Raw genomic sequence first — 24716 nt, 5'->3', positions numbered from 1 at the left:
CGACCGTTTATCGAGTCCTTCACCACTGCGTTATTTTTCTATTGAAATACTCTTATCTTTCCGTAACAATCACTATATTATAGCCATCACTACAGATTCAGTGGACGATCAATCGAATTTCACGCGTCGTTTTCATCGAATCCTAATCGCAGTGCTCTTAATTAAAATGAGAACGCGACAACGAATCTCTCAAACCCGACGAAATCTAGTGAACCACGAAATGCGTTGCAGCGAACGCGTTATGTGACACAGAAAAACGAATCACTTTCAAAAATATTTTTCGACCTCTCAATGTCGCAATCACCGCGACAGCGAGAGTTGCACGTATGCTTCCCACGCGTAGTTACGCACTTAAGTAACGACGCTGGGAGCGCGCAGCGCGGACTCTCGATCCTCCGACGGGCTCCGCTAACGAGCGAGTCTGGCTGAACCGAGGCGGAACGAGGGCGGTGTATCGCAGACGGTTCGCGACGACGACTCGTCGTCGTCGTCGACGTATACACGATTACTGAGGTCCCGCGGCCCATGATGGCGCCTGCGGCGCGACGTAATGCCTGTAATTTCCCGGCACTAATATACCGCCGCGCTTCACCGTCGTCAGCACCGCACTAGCCCGCCCACTAGGCCTTCGATTGAAGAGTAGAAATATTGGGAATCACTTTCTAACTCTCTCTCTAGTTATAAATATATGAGGATTTCTAGCGGGGAGGTGAGAATCACTTCTATGTCTTTTCTTTCTCTCTCTCTCTCCATTATATATGTATATATATATATATATATATATATATATATATATATATATATATATATATATATATATATATATAGAGAGAGAGAGAGAGAGAGAGAGAGAAATAGGGAGAGGGCTGAAAACAGAGAATAATAATAATGCGTTCCTACACTACTCACAAGTGCGGAATGCGAGTGCGGGATTGAAAATATCGATCGGTCTATCTATCTCCGGGGTTCATTACACAGGCTAGCGCCTCTCGATCGTGCCACTCACTCGTTCTGCGGGCGCGATGAGAGCAGTGGGTGATAAAGGAGGAGGAGAAGGCATTTGGCGCAAAAGACAAACGCCCGCAGCCCGCACAGCTCCTATCCGAAGTTGAGGAGAGAGGCAATCGGAGTTTGGGAGAAATAATAGTGCGTATTTCGTACACTCATAAATAGGGGCGAGGGAACTACGTCTGCTTGAGCTTTTTTAAACTGACAGAGAACAGTGTAAATCGGTCGATTACGTCTAATTGGAATGACGTACGAGAAGAGAAAGAGTTTTGAGAACCGGTACTCTGGAGGGCCGGCGATATCGGGGTGCGTGCGCAAGCAATGACCGGTTTCGCGTCTGCGCGTTTTCAACGCTGTCGGCGATCTCGAGCGTTGTTGAATCTGCGGGAACTGTCAGGGGGGCGTTCGCGAATCTTTCGATATATATAGTTGTGGCGTACATAATACGGCGCATCTTTCGACACTTCACAGCCTCGTACTCCTTTTCTTTGTTATTGAATGTCGATCGATTCGAGAGACTCGACCGAATTTTGTTTGTACGTATAGAAAAAGCTACGCATGCGCAGGAACATCCTCGTTTCCACTTTTCGTTTCACAACCACGAATTCAAGTGCGCGCATCGCGTGTATACTAACTATCACGCTCTGCGAAGACGCGAGTGAGTGGATGTAGCGTTATTATTTATTCATGGAAAGTGTGTACGCGAGAACGCGACCAAACAAGAATATGTCGTCGGCGACGCGAGGTGTATGATATCGAGACTCGATTTCCTCCCCATCTTTCCCGTCATTCCACGCTCCTTTCGGCATCAGTTCTTCAAGTCTCTATGTCATGCCGCTAATGTCTCTCTTTTCGCTTCCTCACGTCCCTTCCTCGTCCCACAGCGCTCGACAGCCTGACAGAACGGGGCGTGTAAGAGAATGACAGCCGAGGCAGCAGCGGCAAAACGCGCAGCAAGGCAAACTTTTGGGAACTCCTTTGGGCGCCTTCCGATTGCTTCCCCGTCATCTCTCTCTCTCCTTCCTTCGATCAACTTCGATCTTTCGCCGTGCCTTTACTTCTTCTTTCTTCACCGGTCTGTCGTATTCTCTCTCTCTCCTCAAGACCGCATACGGTGAGTGAGTCAGTGAGTGAGTTGGCGAGTGTCACGCACGTGGCGAGTTCCACGTGTCTGTATGTCCCTCTCCCTCTCCCTCTCTCTCTCTCTCTCGCCTCTTTTTTTTTTCCTTTCGCGCGTACATCTCGTTTCCTGATATGCATATCCGGAAGAGGCGAGACCAAATTGAAGCCTCGGGAAAAATCGCTGGCGTCGACAGATTCTTTTTTACCGCCGCCTTTCTATCTCGGCTGAGCAAGGCGCGTGCCTAGAATATAAAGCTGCGAGTGAGGTGGCGAGAATCAAATAAGAAGGGGGAGAGAGAGAGAAAGAGAAGGAGGGGAGGGGGGAGGTGGCATCGAACGAAGAACACTTCTGGTGCCCAGCGGAAGTGACGATTGAGAGCACTCGTTTTCCTTTCCCTCTAAATTTTATTTTGTTTTTCTTCTGGATAGTTTCAGGCATGCGCTGTGTCGAGAGGCTAAATTACTCGCGAATTTGGTTCTATTTTTTATACCCTCTTCCCTTTCTTTCGAATAGTTGTTTTATCAACATTTTTTTTCCGACCCTGGTCTTCGCGTCGCCTCTAATGCCTGTTTAATGATTTAGAACGGCGACACTTGTGTGAGCCGCGGCTTACGGGATGACACACCAACCACTCGCGAAGAATGTTCTCACCGAGAGCTTCGCGATTAACGTGTCGTGGCGCCTCTCGGTTTCCTTTTTTTTTTCTTTCGTGCTGTACGTGTCGCGTCTGTTTCGGCACGACACGCGACGGTGTTGAAAATTTACGACTTTGCGAGTTCCCCTCGTGTGCCAAATGGGATAGAATGTACGGCTTTTGCGAGGAAAGAAATAAAGGAAAGGAAGAGCCAGACCTTGTTGCGTTTTGATTGGATGAAGGTCAGACGAAAGCCGCTTTGATTCGAGAAAGGTAAGTGTTCTTAGTTAACGCTAATTATAGCGTGCCCGTACTTAACCCAAAAGTGCGGATAGCCGGGCGTGTTCGTTGCACATGCTTCAAAGAACAGCGCAGAAAAACAGGACGTACAGAGGAAGACCCACACAGTGCTGTAGGTGTCCTCTTTTGTATGCCATGGCGATTTCGCACTGTTATATATATATGTACTTTTTAAGCATTTCAGCCGTCTGTCGTGTTAAGCAAGCACGATGCCTGCATGTATAATATGCCAATGCATACTATCTATCTATCTATCTATCTATCTATCTATCTATCTATCTATCTATCTATCTATCTATCTATCTATCTATCTATCTATCTATCTATCTATCTATCTATCTATCTATCTATCTATCTATCTATCTATCTATCTATCTATCTATCTATCTATCTATCTATCTTTCTTTCTTTCTTTCTTTCTTTCTTTCTTTCTTTCTTTCTTTCTTTCTTTCTTTCTTTCTTTCTTTCTTTCTTTCTTTCTTTCTTTCTTTCTTTCTTTCTTTCTTTCTTTCTTTCTTTCTTTCTTTCTTATACTGGCTGTCACCTTTTTATATGTATCTACGATCTATCTTCTAACTACCTGTCTAACCGGGCCAAGACTAGAATATTGCTATATGAAGGTAGAAAAGGATCAGTCCAAACGAGAGTAGAATGCGCCCTATTAACTATTCGCCTTCTCCCTCCCTGTCCTTCCTTCACGGCCGCTGACATTTCTTTTAACAAAGTTCATCACCGGCCCACCCCAGAAAGCGCAAAGTTTATAGTATACCGTTTCATGAGGCTATCAGGGCAGTCGCGAAACGTAAAACTGTCTGCATTTACGATTAATCTTCTTTTTATCCGTACACCAATTTTAAGCCAGGCTTTGTTAAAAATGTAGGCGCTCGTGATTACTAAGCTACACGTCTGGATAACCTTTATATGGGCACCTAATTAAAAGTCTCGTAGCTTATCTAGTCCTATTCAATCCCGTCTCTTTTGCCTCTATATAGATGCACAGACGTTATCCCTGATAAGCTTCCCAACACGTTCGATAAAATGCCAGTGAGAACCCTCCGTGAATTCTATTAACGCGTTTTCTTTTTTCCTGCTTTCCGTGTGAAGATAGACAGCAGTAAATTAAAGTGTTCCGGCTAGAAGTGCTCGCTTTTTTTTTCTCTCTCTTTCCCTTTTGAAGTGGAACGAGGCGGCTCTCTTTATAGCTCATCGCATATATTAGGCTACCCTAGGACCTTCTCGTTTAAAACTATGAAAAACACTTTCAACTAGAACTTGTCGAAACCGTCTTTCTTTCACCGGCAGTGCATTGCGTATAGAGCGAACCTTTTGAAGCTTGCGCCCCGCTCTTTCAAAGCGAGCACCTCCACTTTCCACCCACTTATAGTTCTCGAGCGAGAGTTTACCCTACGGGAACGACGTCCGTGTGACTGATCTTCTATTCCTTTATCTTTCGTTTGACGTACTCTGAGTCTGCGTAAAATGCAGTAAGAACAGCACACTCCACAGAGACGAGTATCAGTCCGTGTGTACGGTTTAGTAATGTTCCACGTGTACTTGTGTCTGAGCTTGCAGTTCAAAAAACGTGAACCCTGTACGGCATGCACCGATCTCGACAAGCAGGGGATAACTGCGACGTACGCTATATTGCGATTCGCTGAAAAAAAGAAAACAGTGAGAGTTATGTCGTGCAAATGTGTATCTTGGGGCACTAATGCTACGAGATGCACTGAACTTTCGTCAAGTGTTCGCAAAAGAAATATTACGTAATGTGAACTTCCGTGATCGCGTTTCGTAATCCTGTACATCTTACGTCTGAGGAGAACTTGCGCAATTCGCTCACTCAAGTAGGACTCTCTGCATGAAGCCTACTTGTCTGTGTATCTTCGGCACCCTGTTATAATATGCCGAAGGGCAAGTTTTTGAAATAAAAAAAAAAGTCTTAGTTGAGGCATATTAGAGTTTTGGTGCAGGGAACCCCTTGGGTCTTCGTTGGGTCTTTGTTGGGTCTTTGTTGGGTCTTCGCGTTCTTGCGTTTTCTTGTATTCTCCCAGCTTTCTTCTCTTCACCAGCCGACCCCAAGGTGAGTACAAAGGAACGCGAGGGCTTGTGTACTCAAGCTGCTTGGGGGCCACGTCACTAAAACTCCCTATTAACCAATGTCCAGCACGTTATGACATTACAGATACGGAAAGAAAATTTGCAGCAAATCATAACGTTAAAAAAATCTAAACGTGGAACCCTGAAACTATAAAACAAAAAAGTAAAAAGAGAAAAATTACATTCACGAACTTCAGATACAACTTTTTCGACCGATTATCCTCACGCATTTATGTACTTAAAAAAGTTTGCGCATTAGTGCCCATTAGCGCAGAGTTGTCGGCGTATTTGTAGCTCTTTGATTCGTACTTTTCTTTCGGCGTGGAATGCCACGAAAAGCACCTAATTAGGCCGGAAGCAGCCCGACAGTGGAACCAACGTTACCCTTAAGATGCGTTCCCAACGAATGCTTACGTTATTTTGTCGTTAAGCGATCTCCTAGCCATGCAGCTCAGAAAGTGTTCATATGTCCTAAAAAGTTGAAGCAGTCAGTAGCGCAGTGGCACGAAAAACAAACAAGCAAGCAAGCAAACGAAGAAAACATCCCATTATAAACTATGTCTTTTCCGAAAAAGCAGGAACCATTGAAATTTGTCTTCTAGAGCCCACTTCGTGAGTGTTTGAGGCAGCTATAAATTGAAAACTATGTGTACTGTTGTTTGTACATTTAGAAATAGTGTGCAGAGAACACTGGTTCTATCAAACAAGCCAGCAAGATAAACAAACCATAGCCAACTAAAGGACGCTTCCGGTACAAACCGGAACCTAACAGTCTCTAAGGAGCGTGTGTCGTTACAGTGGTTTGAGACCTCACGCATTCAACTCACACCAGTTCGCACTGAGCTTCTTGGAGATATTTTCGAGGGCAAAATCTGACCAACTCTTTTCTTCCTCTAAAGCGATGATGGTAATGAACAGCGCTCACTCGTTTTGCAGTGGGACCAGATTTTCATCACAATTCCGTCCTAAGGCGCTATTCGTTATTTTATTCTGTCGCTGCCGCCTCGACAAAAGTATGCCTGCATTCTCGAGATATTACCGTCTCCATATATAAGTTTCTCAACTTATTGCTACCTGCGCTTCACGTTGAAAACGATGGTGGTCTCCAGAAAAAGAAGCAGGCACATGCCGGCATATTATGCGTATGCGCACATGCGATATATCGCCTTGTCTAGCTCCTCTCCTTCACTTCCACGGCAAAAAGAAAAAAGAAATAGAAGAAAAGGAGTGAAGGAAATAAGGAAAATGTACTCTACAGGAATGAAGCAAAATTCCACAGGAAAACCTAATTATGAACTGCGCCTATATACTGCGGCGCATAATAACGTCTGCGCCTACAACGCGAAATGAAGCGGCCAAGCTTGAAGCGACGGAATATGCTTATGGGGGCGGCAGGGGGGGGGGGGTCCTGCTTGGAGGCACAAAGAAAAATTGCGCAAAAATATCGAATATCTCATGGGAGCCGGCCACATTATACAAGAAACCACTTTTTCTTTCTTTCGTTCTTTCTTTAGTGTGTGACTTGCACCTTTTGTAACAACCTACAGCAGGTACGGTGATATAGAATTTCTCATCAGGAAAGCACCGGTGGGCTCTGCTCAGATTGCCAGCTTGTCTTGGCGCAGACACGCACGCAAGCGCATACACACACACACACACACACACACACACACACACACACACACACACACACACACACACACACACACACACACACACAATATATATATATATATATATATATATATATATATATATATATATATATATATATATTATGTATATATATATTGGTGGAGAGTGCTGTATATATATGTCTTGAGGAAAGAAATTTCTTTCCTATTGTGACGTACTTGACTTCTACTTTCTCAGTTCTTGGCCGCCGCACGCGATAACATCGTGGTGGAATATTTTTGCTGAGGGAAAAAAATCTTTTAACTATCGCGAATAGAAACAGGTAGGAGAAAAGAAGACCATTTTATCCATCAAAAAAGAAAATAACTTAATTAAAGGAGAGAAAAATAATGAAACGGACAGCAGCGAAGAAGGGACGAGAAAGACGGCGAGAGGTAGGACCTGAAAAAATCGGGAAGCATGCATACCGTATATGGAAATTTATGTGCGCGCGCGCGCTGTTGTTGTTGTTATTACATTTTTGTCGATAACTTCCTCTGGTTTTTATCTTTATCGTGGAACATTTTATTTTTGTTTGTTTGCTTTTCGGCATCTCGCCGCGTTATCTGGAGTGCGCAGCATTCGTGCAGCTAGCGGAGCCCGGAAGCGTTCTAATGGAAAACGCGCTCGCCGACTGAACCGGTGGCGACAACAACAGAACGATCACGCGGGACGCCTTAATAATAACGGTCTGCGAGTTCAGATTGAGCCCGCTAGCTTCGAAATTGCTGGTGAAACAGCGTTTCTTCTCGCTGATTTTTTTTCGTTATTTTACTGTTATGATCGCTTGTTCCTCGCGTACGTCTAGACAGCGTATATACTGAACGAATTGCGGTTTGCAGTTGCGCACCGTATCGCGTGGGAAGCTGTTGTGCGTGTGCGTTTCGACTCGAGTAGGTATACGGCTAGCGCGGCGTGGCGGCACACTTCAATCGAGGAAGTAATATTGCCTCCGTCTCTGGCGGAGATGGTAGGTTGTCAAAAAATACTAGCGCATATAAATAATAGTCTGAGTTTTGTACGAAACATCTCGTATAGAGCACACGTTCTTTCTTTTTCAACCAAATAATGCGGTCAGGGAATGGCTAGATAGAGAGAAAGAAAGAGAGAGAGAGAGAAATCCTGTCGAAAAATCTCATATGACACGTATGACACGTATCCAATAATCTCGTATGATCATACGAGAACACATATGATTCGTATGTGTTCATACGAGATTATTGGATACGAGGCATATGTGTCATATGAGAATTTTCGGTAAGGAAGGAAAGAAGGGGATGTTAACCATAGGAAGTCTTCGGTTTGCTACCCTGTACTTGGGAAGGGAAAAGGGTGTAAAAGAATGAAGGAAAGAACAAGACTCTGTGACGACACTACAAGGAGATCAAAGAAAGAACTTCATCTTGAAGCAAGTTATTTCCAGTGCGAAGCATAACGGGACGAAACACCGAGAAACCAAGACGCAAAGACAAGTGCTGTCTTGGTCCTTCGCCCCGTTTATGTCGCGTTGGAAACAACTCGCTTCGATATCACGAACCGACTAACTCGTACCGAGAGTTCTGATAAACTTCCAATTCCGCGCTTACATGTAAACAAAGACATATTAGAGGACAAACGGTAACAGTATAGGCGGTGTTTCCAGTTTTTCCTGTTCGACGCATCGTCATAATGTGCTTATTGCCAGAAGGGAAAGAACTGAGCATCAAACAACAACCACCATTCTCTGAAGCCTCTCTAAGGAATTTTGCGAATAGCACATTTCCGGTGCGTGTGCGTGAAACGATCTTTCATCAATGCTCGTAGTCGCTATGCATAGTCGTCGTTATAAATAGTTTAGACCGTCGGTATAATATACGACCATGATTTAATATACTGCAAAAGTTTAAAAGAAACGAGCAACAGTTTAACCTGCTGGTACAACATGATCGGTATTAAACTAAGTCTTCGACTGAAGATACTGACAAAGAAGCAAAGACCCAATAGAAAATAATAAAAGCGTACTTAATAAAATGTCGAACATATCGTGCAGGCAAAAGCGACGTCATACGTAATATATTAAACCTGCTCTTTGAGACTCCGTAAGCTTGGCTTAAGCACAACACGAGGCAGCTGCCTTTTATTGGACCCCAACAAATATATCAGCGTGTTTGATTCTATTCATTTTGGCTGTGATTCGGCATTGTAATAAGAATTCCTCCTTTGAACATGGCGGAATATTGTATTAAAAATGCTTCCACTGCGAGATCGTTGCGTTGTAAAGCTTTCTTCATTCTTTTTTGGAACACTTTTCAGTTAGAACGGCGGCATGAAGCGTCTCCGATCAGATGTCTAGCCAGATTCTACAAACGGCTATCTTTCCTCAAAAGTAAAGCTACAACCAATTTTCCTAGCTCATCGTGAATGCAAATAAAAAAACGAAAACAGCGAGAGCAGTGCGGAACAGCTATAAAGTTGAGTTTAGCAGGTATTCGCTTTTTAGAATTAGGTGTTTGCGTAGGAGAGGTTGGTATCGTATGCTATTCCTTCTCTCTTAGGCAAAAAATATAGAAAACCAAGATAATCTGGCTTCATTTAACAAGAAATATACTTGTTTCCTGGCGATTGCTGATTCATTGTATCACTGGGTTCGGGGGAGGTGAGATGAAGACACGCAGGTAAATACCGAAACGTCAACCAGTGGTAGCGTACTTCCGGTTCACTAGCCTGCCATGGAAAGGGGAGGGCAGAGGAAATAGCCATATCATTATGAGGTACCCCGTATAATGTGGCACTCCTGATCAATTAGGACCTGCCGTGGTTCTTAAACGAGCACGTAAACCAAAGTACCCAAGTTTCTTTTTTCTTTTTTTTTTCTTTTTTTTTTTTTGCTGCGCTCGAGACTCGTGCTCTCGTGCGTAGCAGCTCAGCGCCATAGCCGCTAAGCCAGCCTCTCTAATAACTGAAGGACCAGCGATGAGTCATGCGCCGGAGAATGTTCGTGGTGGCGGATCGCGAGAAAAAAATTGGGGGACGCTTAAGCTTCGCCTTTAAGAGCTGAACGCGATAGCAATATTCTGTTCCTAGTGCGCAGTTCGAACACTACGAGGGTTTAACAGAATGCGCCCACTAAGGCGTGTGCCTTATGTAATGGGTAGCATGCTTTAAACCAGGAGCAATTATGCGCGAGAAACTTCTTCGAAGTTGCGATGCACCCACTACGTGGTCTTAAGGGAATACGCGCACTAATGTGTGAGCCTTTTGCAATGGGTGGCTGTCTTTAAACCACGAAGTAGTTATGATATTGGCATGGTGTGACGCCCTATGGCAATGTACACTTGTAGCACGCAATATTACTGCGATATTACATCTCCTACTGTGACACCTGTATACAGGACGCGTATTTTCCGGAAGCATGAAAGTTACTTTCAGTGCAACTCCAAGCAGAGGCGTGGCTGTGTGGTAGAACACCCGCTTGCCACGCAGACGGCCTGGGTTCGATTCTCACTCGGACCCAACATTTTTATTTTTACTTTATTTGCAGCTTTTTCGATTTTTCGGTCACGGACATGATGATGATTTTTCGCTCACAACCAACGGCCCCGACGCCGACGGCGCAATTTCTGCGATACGAGCTCTTTAACGCTATCGCGTTAAAAGAGAGCAGCTGCCTAGCAGCACCTCTACCATAGCCAGCTGCCCAGCCTTCCAGCACGCGGGATCCTTGACGCGCGTGGATTTTCAAACTTTGCCAGTTCTTTCCAAACTTCTTTCTTCTATACCTCAGTATCTCGGGAAAAAAGAAAAAAAAAGGAAAGAACTTGCTCGGATACATTGGGCATTCAGAACCCGACTTCACCGCTCCGACCGATTCTCCGTAATTTTTCCGCGCCTTGCTTTAAGTGTACCTTCCAACCCGTACCTGTCCGACGAAGGAGAGATACATATCAGATGAAAGGGGCGGTTGCATCGGGATCAAGGATTTTTTCTCGGCCGCTCTTCGGTGATCGTGGCCTGCTTAGCGGATCCGCTCCCGCCGAGGTCGACTCGGTCGCCCGAGCCGTTATTCTATGCAAAGCGTGCACCTCAAAGCGAATGCTATATGGGCGCAAGAAGAAGAGAGAGATGGCACGCGCGTGCCATACCCTCAAGCGTGCCCACTATACACTATATAGCGTGCCAAGAGACGGCAGCTTTGTGCCGTAGGTTTATGCAAAATGACTTCATGTGGCGCTATAGCAGCGTCGGCGAATGCAGAATCTTCGATGCGGGGCGCCCGCCGATCTCTGCGGGTTCCGGCATTGTCTCATTCGCCGCCTTTTTTCTCACGATAAACCGGGCCGCTCCATAATGAGCGTGCCCTCTGCGATTACGGAGCGATTACGCTCTGGCCCTCGTCGCTGGCGGCTGAGTTGAAAAGAGTTTGAAAGAATGAATACGAACTATTTTTTTCTTCTTCTTCAATTCACCGTTTTGCAATTGTGATGAACCGTTCGGTATAAGGTATTCGTCGAGCACTTCACAGTGAACGTTAGTGCGATTCACGTGCCTGTTGGGAAAGACCCATCCGTATGACCCGTACTCTTATTCTGTATCACGATATACAGAGCTGCGTATTAGAACATAGGGGTTTCAATATGGGAGCGCTTAAGACGGTGTGGGATCATGGATATGTGACTCTTGTTCTCTATAATGAGACCTGCCGTGATCGTCTCAAGATGGCTGATATTTTGCATGTTATAGTACTGAAACTGATGATGAGATGGTGTTTTTTGGCGCAAGGGCTAAGTGTGTCCAAAGAGCGCCATGCCATTGAATGAATGAGTTGTTGCTGACCAATGAATTGATGCATAGTTGAGGATCGGCTGTAGAAGGTCCTAAAATATCAGTAGCTAAAATAAGTACTGAAACTGGTTGTTTCCGTGGGTGCAAACGTACTGATCACGTGATCGATTTCGCTGACAGGCATATTTTACACGTTTGAAGGTTCCTCGTTATCTCTGAGAAGAGAGCAAAATCAGACGGTATACTGTCACTGTGCAAGCCTTAGCAATGCTGTTTGGTTATTGTTGTTTTGAATTATGTGATCTTACTGCCAACTGCCAGTGTGCAAGCTCACTGCTTTTTGTTTGCTCGCCCTTTAATGGAAGACCTGTCAAATAACCCCCTTCCTCTTCTTCCCTTTCCTGTCTCTGGTCCCGTGCCTAACCTCTCGTATTGAGTCGTCTTCGCCACCGTGAGCTCTCTGGACACATGTATATATATTATAATTTCGAGCTCTGTGTCGCTCTTCTGTACTTTGGCCCGTTTGCAAAACATGCTGGGCTAACGCACTAATCACGCACTTTGGTCACCGCTTGTGATCGCCAGACGTTTGGACGCCGCTTTTGTGAACCGTTTTGGTGGAGGAGTGCGGCTGTTCTGACTCGCTTGTCCGCGTGCTGCTACTGCTGCTGTTGTTGCTGCCGCTGCTGCTACCGGACTTGTCGGCGCCTCAGCTAACCTGGCGGCCTGGCTCGACGTTGACGCCCTCGTACGCACAAGGCTTCGCCGGAAACGCTTTGCGCACCGCTGCCTACCGAACAACACTGTCGTCCTTTGACACGTCTTGTCGCCCTGATCTGTGTGTGATTACAGGCGGAGCCGGCGACGACTCTGCCGGCGACAGCAGTGCGTCATCGGGAGCGGGCGAAGCTACGACTAAGAGTCCAGACGCGGAAGCCGGCTCTGCCGACGCAGGTGCTGGAGCAACCACGCCTTCGACCCCAACGACAACAGCAAGCAGCAGTGAGGGAGGCAGTGACAAGGGGAAGTTCTTATTCCACGACGACGTTCCGCCGGTCATCGCTACGGGTGTCATATTTGATGTCTCAGATAACGAGGCCATACCGAGGAAGCCCGGCCAAGGTCACGACGTAGACATATTCGGTACGCCTCAGACTACACCGAAACCCAGCGACGACGGCGACCACGCTGCCACCCCGGAGGCCACCTCGACGACCACTGCAGCTCCTGGTGGTGGTTCCGCGGAAGGATCCGGTGCTGGATCTTCTGAAGGAGAGGCTGGCGGATCGGCTGGTGACTCAGCTGGTGGATCCTCTGATGGCTCGGCTGGCGGTTCGGCTGATGGTTCGGCTGGTGAATCTGGTGGTGGATCTTCCGAGGGATCAGCTAGTGGATCAGCTGATGGAGCGGCTGGGGGATCGGCCGACGGTCCCAGCCTCGGTGACCACGACGCATCCACAGAGGCACCTGCTACGACAACGGAAGGACACAGTGATGTACCGGCTGACATACCGCAGGCGGACGCCCCCAGCTTCGGCGACCACGACACAACCACGCCGGCGTCCACCACGACGACGTCAGGTCACGGTGACGAAAGCCCGGACGCATCAGGAGGCAGCGGCGTTTACGGCGGATTCGGCGGCAGCACTGACACCCCCGAAGACAAGACGGGTAACATCGAACGAGAGGAGATGACGACCACTACCTCATCACCGCGATCTGATTGTGGCAGCGATTGCGGCGGAGACAGCGCGACTACTACGCCGTCACCTCACGAAGACACGACTCCGGAAGACCATGGCTTTGGCGGCGGCAATGGCGGAGATGACGAAAGCTCGACAACGACCACCACCGAGTCCTACGGAGCTGGCGATCATGACGACGGTGATTCTGGCGGCGACAGCGGTGCCGGAGGCCACGACAATGGGGGCGATGGTGGTGACAATGGGGGTCACGACACTGGCGGAAATGGTGACAACGGTGGCCACGACGATGGTGGCTCCGATGGAGGAGATGGTTATCACGGTAAAGGAAGCAGCGGGGATGGAGGTCACGGCGATGCCGAAGGTGATGGATCTCACGTCCACCACGATTACGGTGGCCGGATTCCCCCTTCGAGAGAGCAGCTCCTCGCCGAACTCAGTCCAGACACGAGAAGACAATACGAGATGGACCACGGGAACAGTCCCGACACCAAATGAGCCGAGACAGTGGAAATAGTTGGGCCACCAGACGTAAGCTTAGAGGTACCGGTGGTCCTGCGCGGCTCTATGGGCTGACGTGTGTGTTAAGTGGCAGCAGTATTTCGCTCCCTCAGTTATTGCGCAGGAAAAAGGGAGATCAGGCAGCTAGAACGTTCAGAAGATGAGCATATTTTATGAAGCCACCTGAATGCAGCACTCGATGCATGTGTTCAGTTCATCGTCTCTAGTGTTTTTCTTTGTTACTGCCCTTGAGCACTTAGCCGCCTGACAGTTTAAGTCGGTGTGCAGTGTGTTAGTCATAGTATATTTAACCAGTTAGTCGACTGCCAGTCATATTACGCAGGCCATCCAATAGTGCTACCGGAGGCATCGAATCTTTAGAAAGTCTCTTAGGTTAACTACATACTGGCGAAAGCCATATGTCCTGTTGTTTTTTTTTTTTTTGTTAACATAAAAAGCACTGGAGTATTTACCATAGAAAAGAATGCATACTTGTCCCATTAACGGGGCGCCGTTGGCACATGAACTCACTGTTGTTTTTTTTTTTTGACACGCTGTGTAACTCTTTGAGCAATAAAGAGAGTTTACGGTTATAAAAGAACTGTTGTTTAATCACGGTCCTTTTGCACAAAGATTCTGACCCATTCAGATTCTGTGCCTGAAGGTCCAGCTTGCTGTATTGTTTTACACATACGCCTAAAGCATTTGCTGCTGCTACGACTGCGATATACTTTACTTGTATACCACGTAAAAAGACACTGAAAATGTAGTTACTCTACCTTTCCGGAAGGTTTTAGTATGCTGGAAAAGCAGCAAAAACCAGAACGTTGTCCAAGCATAGAAAAATATTCTGCAGACAGTCCTGTTCCAGAACCTGGACAGTTTTCAGAACGTACCGTGCCTGTGTTTGAAGAATACTAAAACGCACAGACTAAATTCACGCATTCCTGCTACAGAAAACGATGTCCTTATTAGAACGCGTGTAAAAAAAAAAAAAAGGCGTTGCGCAGGAATACTCACGCATCGCAGAAGTTCAAAATTAAGCCTGCTGTGACCAAGCAAAGACAGTAGCTCATTTGCAAAGCGCTTGACACAACTTTTGCAGCTCGTATTGTTTATTAGACAGGGTATTGAACAAAGCGACAAAAGCATTGGTCAAAACGAAAACAAAGCTGGTTGTTTCGTCGCTGCACAGTACTGTCTAGCAAGGGGGAAAATAAATAAGCCGTGTGTAGGTTAGTGCAATGAAATCAGCCTACGTTCAGTTGTGTACACTCTCTCCTAACCAGTACTGCCTGTGTCGTTACTGTTTGTTCTCTTTCTGTGATCATGTGACCGAGTAAACCTCACCTTCCTTGATCCACTACTGCTCCTTCCGTTGCCCAACAACAAACCCCCCTCCTCCCGGAGAGACTGCGAAACCTCTTCAACCAACCTTCCCATCCTGCTTTCCTCAACCCCCTGTCTCTGATGCTCGAAGGTAAGCACTCCGAGCCTGCACATTTGTACGTCTCTGTGTACACACTAACCCCCCCTACTCATAACCTCAGGAAAAACACGTTGGCATCGAGAGTCCACGAGCGGGTGATTGTGAAAACACGGGCCGGAAAACAGAGCACCGCGAAGAGAAGCCAGGGACGGCATAGGCCGTGCACGTCAACGCGTTGCACGTACTAACCGGTTTCGTTGAAGTAGCACACCGCCGAGTATCATCACAAATCCGCTTAATCCGAGCAATTTACATATGCAAAGCTGCATTCGAGAGTCGGAGTTCTTTTTTTTTTCTCTACACGTTTAATGAACGAAACCGTTTCATCACCGGAATCGAAAGCATTAGCTCAGTGTTTTCCTTGTGCCACTAACGGCACCGCATTCTTGCAGTGAGATCTTTTTTTTTCTGTTCTTTACTGATTCAGCCTTTCTTTTTCACCTCAGATTATATTCACGTTTTTTTGCTCTTTATTTTTGTGTTTATTTGAAGTTCTTGTTAGATCGCAGTTTCAGTTGGTTTATCACCATTTCAAAGCTAAGTGTTAGGTTTTTTAAAGACTCGGCATCTATGTCAAAGACAACGTTATCCAAATCTGGAAGAATGCTTTGACAATGTAGTCACTCATGCGACATGATCTAGACATCGGATGCTCTCAGAACAGAGGTAAGGAATGATGCCACGTGGACTTGCCGAGCAGCAGTTCTCAAATTCTTCCTCAAATTATGTACTCAGTAGTATTAGTGCCCAAACGCAAGCCGCCAATCTAAACGGAGATTTTACGCCATTATCATCCTGGAAGTTTACTGTTGTCTTCACTAGATAGCAGCGATTCACGCAAGTGAAGCATATGTGTCAACTAGCGATCAAGAAAGCGTCATCATGTACAACTTAAAAAGCATATATATGCAGCATTAGGAAATATGAACGCAAATGTACTTGCGTGCTCTTCGCAATAGCTCCTGTGCAAGTTCATGATGCTGTGGTTATACTAGCGCCAGACTCTTACACATTTCAAAATGACCTGCTCATTACACAGTAATGCATTATAGTTACTGTTGCAAGTATTTCGCGAAATTTCTCTTTGCGAAACTATTTGATAAATATCAGTGTAGCTTAAGTACTTTCGTGGTGGGAGTGGGCAAGGGAGAGGACAGAAAAAGATATTTATATTTATTTTTCTTAATGTGCTTTTCAGAATACTTACTACAGCTGCATTTTAACTGTACTGCACTTTCATAGTGTCAACGGCATAAGTTCAAACAGAAATGTGACACTATGTTTATATGTAAAGTTTTGAAAAGCAACTTCATTCGGATGGTAAGCTTTCGTTCATTCGACCGTTTCCACTGTCTCATAGAACAAAGCGCTTTGATTGTACAATGCCTTGTGCTTCGAAGGCAACTAAAGATTCTTCGAATTACATTGCGCCTTATTTAGATATTTTGTGGTTGTTTGCATTTAGAAGTCTACTGAGGAATTTTTCATGTCTTCTCTGCTATCTGCTCTCATATGCTTTCTTTGTGTACTATGTACGTGTACGATTGCTGGGTGTTCCTTGCTGAATTATAAATTGTACTAATTCAAGATTTAGAGGTGGTACGAAATTCCCGCCATTACGGCCGCCTTTTTATTTATTAATTTTTCATTAGGAGAGTGCTTACAGTTGTGTGCACTGCCGAAACGTTGCAGCTTGTGGAATGCGTTACGTATTTCGATTGGATGACATGACGCTGTTTTCTTTCAAAGCAATACTCGCGAAACGTAATCTAGGAGCTCTTTCTGATCACCTCCTTGAGAACTACGTGAACAGGACAATAAAACGGAGCGCCAAGGAGATGCTGACAATCTCAGAAACAACCAGGCAGTTATGTGCACAGTGTCCAATCTCTGCATCTTTCACCATCTGCTCGTTTGCAGCCTTTTTATTGCGATAGCAATTATATGGACAGTCTCGGCTGGATTTTGCCGTCGCCGTCGCCGTCATGCACCGTATATGTATAAGTATGTATATATCTATAAAGTCCCCACAGAAAAATAACTCAGCAAAATGCTTCCGAAGCGCGGAATCGAACCAGGGACCTCTTGTTCCGCAGCGAGCGGCGCTATCCACTACGCCACGAAACGCCGATCCTCCACGTAGCTAACGGCGAGCGTTATATACACACCATTTAGCGCTGGACGGACTCAGAGACAGCAGGCGATATTAAGCGTTTCTTCAATACCAGCGAGGTGGCGCTAGGAGCCCCACGGGCGCATTTAAAAGTCGTCGGCGAGCTCGCTCGCTTCTTCTTATATTTGCGCATGGGAGAAGCTTGCCCTTCCGCCGTCTGCTCGCGCGGTTTTCTCGTGGCGAGGGGTAGAGGAATGTTTCACCCTTTCACCGTGATGTACGCGCTCATGTTACGGTGCGTACGAATGTCACTCGAGCTCAGGGACGCCGCTAAACGAACAAACAGAAGATGAGCGCGAACTATCAAGTGTCACAGGTCGACACTTGAAGCACGCTAGTTTCCTTCGCTGCTTCGGCCGCCTTCGCTGCTTCGGCCGCCTGTTGCAAGGCGGCCGCCTTCGGCCGCCTTGCAACAGAAGCGCTGTTCAAACTGAGAGTATCCATTGGCGAGCCTCACTTCGTATAGCATTAGTTCCTTGCTATCGCATTCATTGCTTCGCCCTTGCGGCGAAACTGTGACTTTTTTTTTCTTTTTTCATCAACGTGTGTTCTTCAGCGACACGAAGCGAAGCTGGCTCACTTTTAAGTTGTTCGTTCCAAACATAAGAACCTAAAGAACAAATATATTATTAACGCAGAATAACGAAGCAGCAGGGGTAGTGCGGAAGCGAGCACGGCAACCCTGGGCCGGAGTGAGTTACTCTTCTATGTGTCACAAAACAACACACCCTGCTATCAAACAGCCTCAAGAAATGAAGGCAGCGGTTCTCTGCGGCTTTTTTTTTCTTTTCTTTCTGGCAGCATCGTAATCATAATCTTCAATTACATGACTAAGCTCTTTATTTCCCTCGTTTTATTCTTTACTGCCTCCTTACCACACGAGAATGAGCTTTCTCGGTCGGCAAAACAAATCTGTGAGCTACTATGGCGATTCGCGACCACTACAGACCTCAGAATAGCCTGTTCCATCTTCCCTAGTTCCCCCTCAAGAAATGTGCGCGTTGAAAGTGCTTTTTTTTTCTTTTTGCGAGTGTAGAAAGAGAGGCTATGTTTTCGGCTTTCTCGGAAGGGTAACGTCAGAACGAAAGCCCAAGAAGGAAAAAAAATGATGGTACCTCGTATTGAAGTAATAATAACCGTAAAATAAACGTACTTATTACGTTCCCGTGGTCGCCCTAGAAAACCTTATACGGTGTCTGTTCTCCAGGAACAAAGTGAGCAATCTCTCTCGCTTCTTGTTTACTCTTACTCGTGTTGACCCTTAGTCTTAGAAGAATAACAGTCGGAAGAAATAGAGGTGAGCGTAAAAAAGACAAACAAACTTGGGGGTGCTATGTTACGCGCGCACGAAAACACCACGCCGGATGTTTGCTCCTGCGTGTAGGCTTAGCCGCACGCAATGTCAGCTGGCGGCGAAGCCGACGCAATCTTTGCATCCGAGATGAGCTATAGCTCGCCAAGGCGTAGGGAAAAAGCAGTTGACTATACCCGTGAGCGGAAACAGTTCTCGTTATTTTTTTTTCTTTTTCAGCAATACGGAAGTCCTTTAATATTTATAAAAGTCGATTGAGTTTTCTACGCTTACAAAATTTCATCTATTTATTTTCGCGTCCGTTTCTCTCTTAACATCGTCGCGGGCTCGACACCACCAGCAAAAAGAAAAAACAAACAAACAAACAAACAATGATGGCTTAGGTTTGGTACGAAAATGGCCGTCGCTGAAGCATGATGTTCTGGTCTTGCTAGACGTTCAATGCTGAATCGAGCGTACCAGGAGGGACGATAAACATGTTTAAAAAAAACAAGCAAAAATTTAGAAGAAATAAGCCTACGTCGTGACGCAAGAAGCCCCAAAATTTCGGAAACAATAACTATACGTTACTATCAACGACATTTCCAACGCGGAGTGATGTATTATGCATGCAGCGTAGCGCGTGTGTGGGCGCGTCTGTCATGCGTAAGAAGAGCATAACGTTCTTGTTTATTTCTTTGTTTTATAATTTTCGTACGCTCGACATCTCTTGCGTTTGGCTCTCATCGGCACGTCACGGGAACGATTGTCGTGGCGCAATGGCCTTTATGCAAATCCGTATTCGTATAGGAACAAAAGAAGGCCCCGAGATTGCATCGTAATGAGACGGTTAATCTCTGTCGATGCTTCAAAATGAGCTAGGAGAACTAGAACAAAAACGTGTATACCAAAAGTTCTTGGTTCAATATCTTAATATCGTCACTACTCTTTTAAAACATCGAAAAAAATAGAAAGCAAAAAAAAAAGATTGCGACGTGCGAACATATTATGGGAAACTTAGTGCTGCGAATATATTAGCACGTTTTTATCTGTAGCAAATCAAAAGATGCGACAATAAATTATCGATACTTATTATACAGTGTAGTGTGTATCCGTTTAGCCTTTGTTCTTTCTTATTTTTTTTTCAAAGTCATGTGTGCACATATATCTCCTAACAAGTCATACGCATCGCTGGGAGTTGAAAAGCTAATGAATGACGTATCAGCCGTACACTGATATTCTTACTACGCGCTTTTTGATAACTTGAGCCGGCATAGTCTTTCTTTTCCTCACACTCCTTCGGTACGCTGGCACGACGTAGTGAGAAAACGAGAAGTGTTGAAGCGGCAACAACTACACTAACACGTTCTCTCTTTATCTTTTTTTTAGATAGATTCCGCTACTAGATTAATGAAATGCGCGATGGCCGTCACTGCAGCGCGTGGCGGTGCGCACGTGCCCGGCGCCCCTTAATCTCAATTCGCGCAATCGTTACTCCTTGTTAGCTGAAGCCATTAATCCGCCCACGTTCTCTCCCGGAGCGCGTTGCTTCCAAACAAAACTTCATTATTTGCCGAGTGGTGCGTAGCAGTGGACCCTACTTTACTTTCTTAGTCATTCTACTTTGTTTATGCCTCTATTCGCCGGGGCGAGAGGAGTAAGACAAAGTTTATCGGCTTAATGAAGACATATTCCTCTCATGCGATCGGACCGGTTGCCGCTCACACTCAGCAAAGCTACGCTGACGCCGCAACTACGGCTCTCTTGCTATTTGCCTCTTTCAAAAAAAACTGCGCGAGGCTATACGCAGTCTTGATTATTTAGTTTACATTTAATTTTAATTAACTTGTTCCTTTATGCAGAGACCTGAGCGAAACAATGCGTAGCCACGAGACCAAACGTGGCTTTCGGCATACTTTCTTCGGCGCCTCCGCGTTTCACGTTGTACAATGACCACGTGAAGCTTCATTAATCATTTCATTAATTGTGAAGTCTCATTTCAATAATTTGATTAATTTCATTACTTTCATTTCATTAATTTGAAGCACGAAGCTTGTAGCCGGTGTGTATATCGGTGTGTATATCGCTCGGTGTGTATATCGCGAGGCGCAGAACAGGCACGCCTATAAAGTACGCCCGTAGTACGTGGCACGCGGCTGCCGGTTTTAGTGCTCGGTTTGATACGTATTATTCGGCACGCCGCTTTGCTTCACTCTATTGAAGCTCCTGAGTTCTGTACAAAAACAAACGTGAGCGAACTGTATTGAATATGTGTTAAGTGCGAGCAGGTTTTCACGAAACTTCTCGCGAACTTTCGCCTTCAATTATTCGTGCAACCTGCTCAACACCCGAACAAAAAGATGGTTGTCGGAAGAATTAAGCGTCCTGTTAGCACTAAACTTTTGTTAACTGCTATTGTTTCACTAACTTGTGCGTTAAGCAGCGAGTTAACGCACAGTTGCTTCACGATAAGTTAGCCATTTTCTGCGTGTAGGAAAAAAGGCAGCACATTTGTGCATGAATCGCAGGTTGGTTACGCTAGCAATTAAGACGGTCAATATTTATCTATAAGCGCCAGGAAAAAATCTCGAAAAGAAAATACAAGTGCGGGCTTTTACTAATACTTAAGCCAAACTATGTAAAAATAACTGAGTAGCGCTGCTACCTGAGTATTACGAAGGCCGTCGTAAAGTAGCACATTGAGTCTAAGATCGCTTAGGTTTCTTTCCTTAGCGATTTACATTTTGTCACTTTAATGTGGCAACAACCTCGACAGCTTGTCTCTGAAACGGTGCTAAATAACGTTTTTTTTTTTCTCTCTCTCTCCATTTCTTCGCCCTTTCTCTCCTCCTTTCCCCTCCAAAATCGCGCGCTTCTTCAATCGACCGCCTCCACCAGTGTGCAACGTCGACGGCGTGCTTTACCGGAGCGGTGACCCCATCCCAACGGAGGACCCGTGCGAAACATGCAAGTGCCGTCCACCTGGCTTCGCCTGCACGCTGCGAGAGTGTGAGGTGAAGCCCAACTGCAAAGCTGTCCGCCGAGAGGGTCAGTGCTGCCCGGAGTACCACTGCGGTGAGTCATCTAGCCTTCTTTTTCTTTCTTTTTTTTCGTTTCGCAAGCACGCGGTCACTGCACGTACATGCGCGCCGTTTCTCTGAAGCGAGGTCAATAAAAGGCGGTACCGGGAAAAATATCGCGCATTTATACCCCTCCGACGGACATTGTTTTATTTGCGTATAGGATGTCCTCAGCATCGATTTGTTTCTTTCTTTCTTTCTTTCTTTCTTTCTTTCTTTCTTTCTTTCTTTCTTTCTTTCTTTCTTTCTTTCTTTCTTTCTTTCTTTCTTTCTATCTATCTATCTATCTATCTATCTATCTATCTATCTATCTATCTATCTATCTATCTATCTATCTATCTATCTATCTATCTATCTATCTATCTATCTATCTATCTATCTATCTATCTATCTATCTATCTATCTATCTATCTATCTATCTATCTATCTATCTATCTATCTATCTATCTATCTATCTATCTATCTATCTATCTATCTATCTATCTATCTATCTATCTATCTATCTATTAAGTTACCCTAATGTCTCAGTAGGCAAAGTACATTTACTTTCCTTTCTTTCTATTATCGGCAGGTCGCGGGATGGAATCCCGGCCGCGGTGGTCGTATTCTCGATGGAGGCCAAAATGCCTGAGGCCCGTGTTTCGCGCCCTTGCACGTTTAAGAACCCCAGGTGGTCGAAATTTTCGGAGTATTCCACTACGGCATCCCTCATAATCATGTCGGGGTTTTGGGACGTTAAACACCAACAATTATTACTATTATTTCTCTCATCACGCTGTGGTGGCTGAAGGGCGAAAGCGTGTTCAGCTTCAAACTAGGCATGCCTAACAACGCCCGCACTTCGCGGGAAACAGGCGTTCAATACATTTGTCCGTTTTCTTTCGTACAGCGCTTTCGTTTCTCTACCTTTTCGCAAACCACGATCTGACAGTGCTTTAATGGATTCGAAGAACACGGCCGCCACGCGCTCGATAACATCGTAGGTGCGCTAGGCAGTCAGCAAACGTGCGTGGCTACGGCTGTTCTTTTATTTTTCTTTTTTTCTTTAGGCCCTGTACTTTGCATAACGCAACGTTTGGTACGGGGTTTTGCGCCGTTTTCTTCGAAGTGACAGGTCGACGCCAGCAGTTCAGAAAGTGCGTCACGAAACTGTAGCGTGAAAACTTTCAAGCTGAGTCAACAATAAAGAACGGTTGCACAATAATAAACCGCTTGAAGCGGTTTATTCAACTCCGTTGAGAAGACATAGAACGAACTGTCGAGCAGCTAGAGCGATCCACTCTAATTGTAAAGCATAGTATCTGTACTGTATGGCGTGCTTTAGATATAAGAACATTCAAGAAACTGGCATTCTGGCGTCCAGTGTCAGCGTATTTCTAACCAATTTTAGGTGATATTCGGAAATTCCGGCGCACATGCATTTCGCTGCATGGTTTCTAGTTTGTTCTTTCTTTTTTTGCCATCTGGCGCCCTCATGGTTTGTGCTTAACGTTCGCATAAGGTCCAACAAAATATTTGCGTGTTCGGGCAGTTGTATGGTAGTACAAGCTTACAAGTTCCGTACACTCGATGATCAATATCCACTGAGAAACCTGGCACGCGTCTGAGTAACTTCCAGTATTCTAAGGCTCCTTCTATAACGACACTGGCACAGTGTAATACATTGCCAGTTTGCGTAAGAGATCTTAGGTCGTGTAGGACACGAATAACACGAGTGCGGAAGCAAACATCACCACTGCCAGCTATGTTTGTTTTTCCTTCGGATCCTCACCTTTGGGCCATAACTGCGCTTTTAAGTCATGTGCCGATACGCACAAAATGATCTCCTTTTTCTGTTCAAGAAATATCCATGTGTGCCAAGGCTACATGAAACACTTAGTCGTACATATATACCCAGTGTAAACCCACTCAGGCGGCTCTCAGCAATAATCTGCTCTCGGCGAACCCGCAGTTGTGCCTTTATGGCTCTGGAATTCAAGAATTCACTATACAACTGCGGCAGACTCACTCCTATAATATGGTATGCAAAAGCTATGGCACACTTATATGTAGGTCTCGTTAAATGCACACAAGAGATTGAAATTACTCGGAGACCCTTCACTGCCGCATGTCTTATGACAACCAGTTGATTGATTGATTGATTGATTGATTGATTGATTGATTGATTGATTGATTGATTGATTGATTGATTGATTGATTGATTGATTGATTGATTGATTGATTCGCACCTTGCGGTGTGGCGCAGGCTGTGAGCAAGACGGCAAGTTCTACAAGGATGGCGAAGTGGTTCCCAGCCCGCAGAGCCCGTGCTACGTGTGCTACTGCCAGGGCAGCTCCATCAGCTGTTCACTGGTCGCCTGCCAATTCCGAGGCGACTGTGAGCCGCGATACGTGGACGGCGAGTGCTGCCCGCGCTACGACCACTGCCCACCAACAGGTATTTCCATTTAAGTAATATTGTATGTATCCGAGCCGGTCAGATACCCCTGCGCAGACTGCACTGTGTGCTCGAGCTGTGTACACCTTAATACTCTAGGTAGAAAAAGCAATTAGAAAAGAATGCGCAAGAACGTAAAGCTTCATGCAATATCGTGAGCAATATGAGCAGAAACACGGAATTCATCTATATTCAACGGTTACTTGCAATGTCCTGATATACATGTGACGTATGGAATTGTCAGAGGTACCTTTCCGCTTGAGCATTTAGTGACATGAACACTTTGGCGCTTGCCAACTGCATTTAGCCGTTAGGGCCTTTAAACGTTGATTTCATTGTTCCGTATCATACGACTCACGGCTATAAAGCAGTAGAGGCGAACAAGCTGCTCTCTTTCGTTTTGCGTACGACGCCGTTCGGGCTCTCTGGGGTTACAGAATAAAAT

The 24716-nt window shown here is 45.6% G+C and overlaps 1 protein-coding gene across 1 annotated transcript in view; it reads left to right on the top strand.

Annotated features, from left to right (window-relative positions):
* Positions 1-24716, top strand: part of LOC119390000 (mucin-19) — a 94142-nt gene that overhangs the window by 62870 nt on the left and 6556 nt on the right. Inside the window, exons 4-5 of the mRNA XM_049414617.1 lie at positions 21653-21829; positions 24080-24271. Of these exons, the coding sequence (XP_049270574.1) occupies positions 21653-21829; positions 24080-24271 (369 nt within the window). The remainder of the gene's footprint in view (positions 1-21652; positions 21830-24079; positions 24272-24716) is intronic.

This window comes from Rhipicephalus sanguineus, chromosome 4 (genome assembly GCF_013339695.2).
Source record: "Rhipicephalus sanguineus isolate Rsan-2018 chromosome 4, BIME_Rsan_1.4, whole genome shotgun sequence".
In the NCBI taxonomy this organism is placed as follows: domain Eukaryota; kingdom Metazoa; phylum Arthropoda; class Arachnida; order Ixodida; family Ixodidae; genus Rhipicephalus; species Rhipicephalus sanguineus.
The sequence above is the reverse complement of the archived record's forward strand: the minus strand, read 5'-3'. Positions and strand labels throughout refer to the sequence as shown.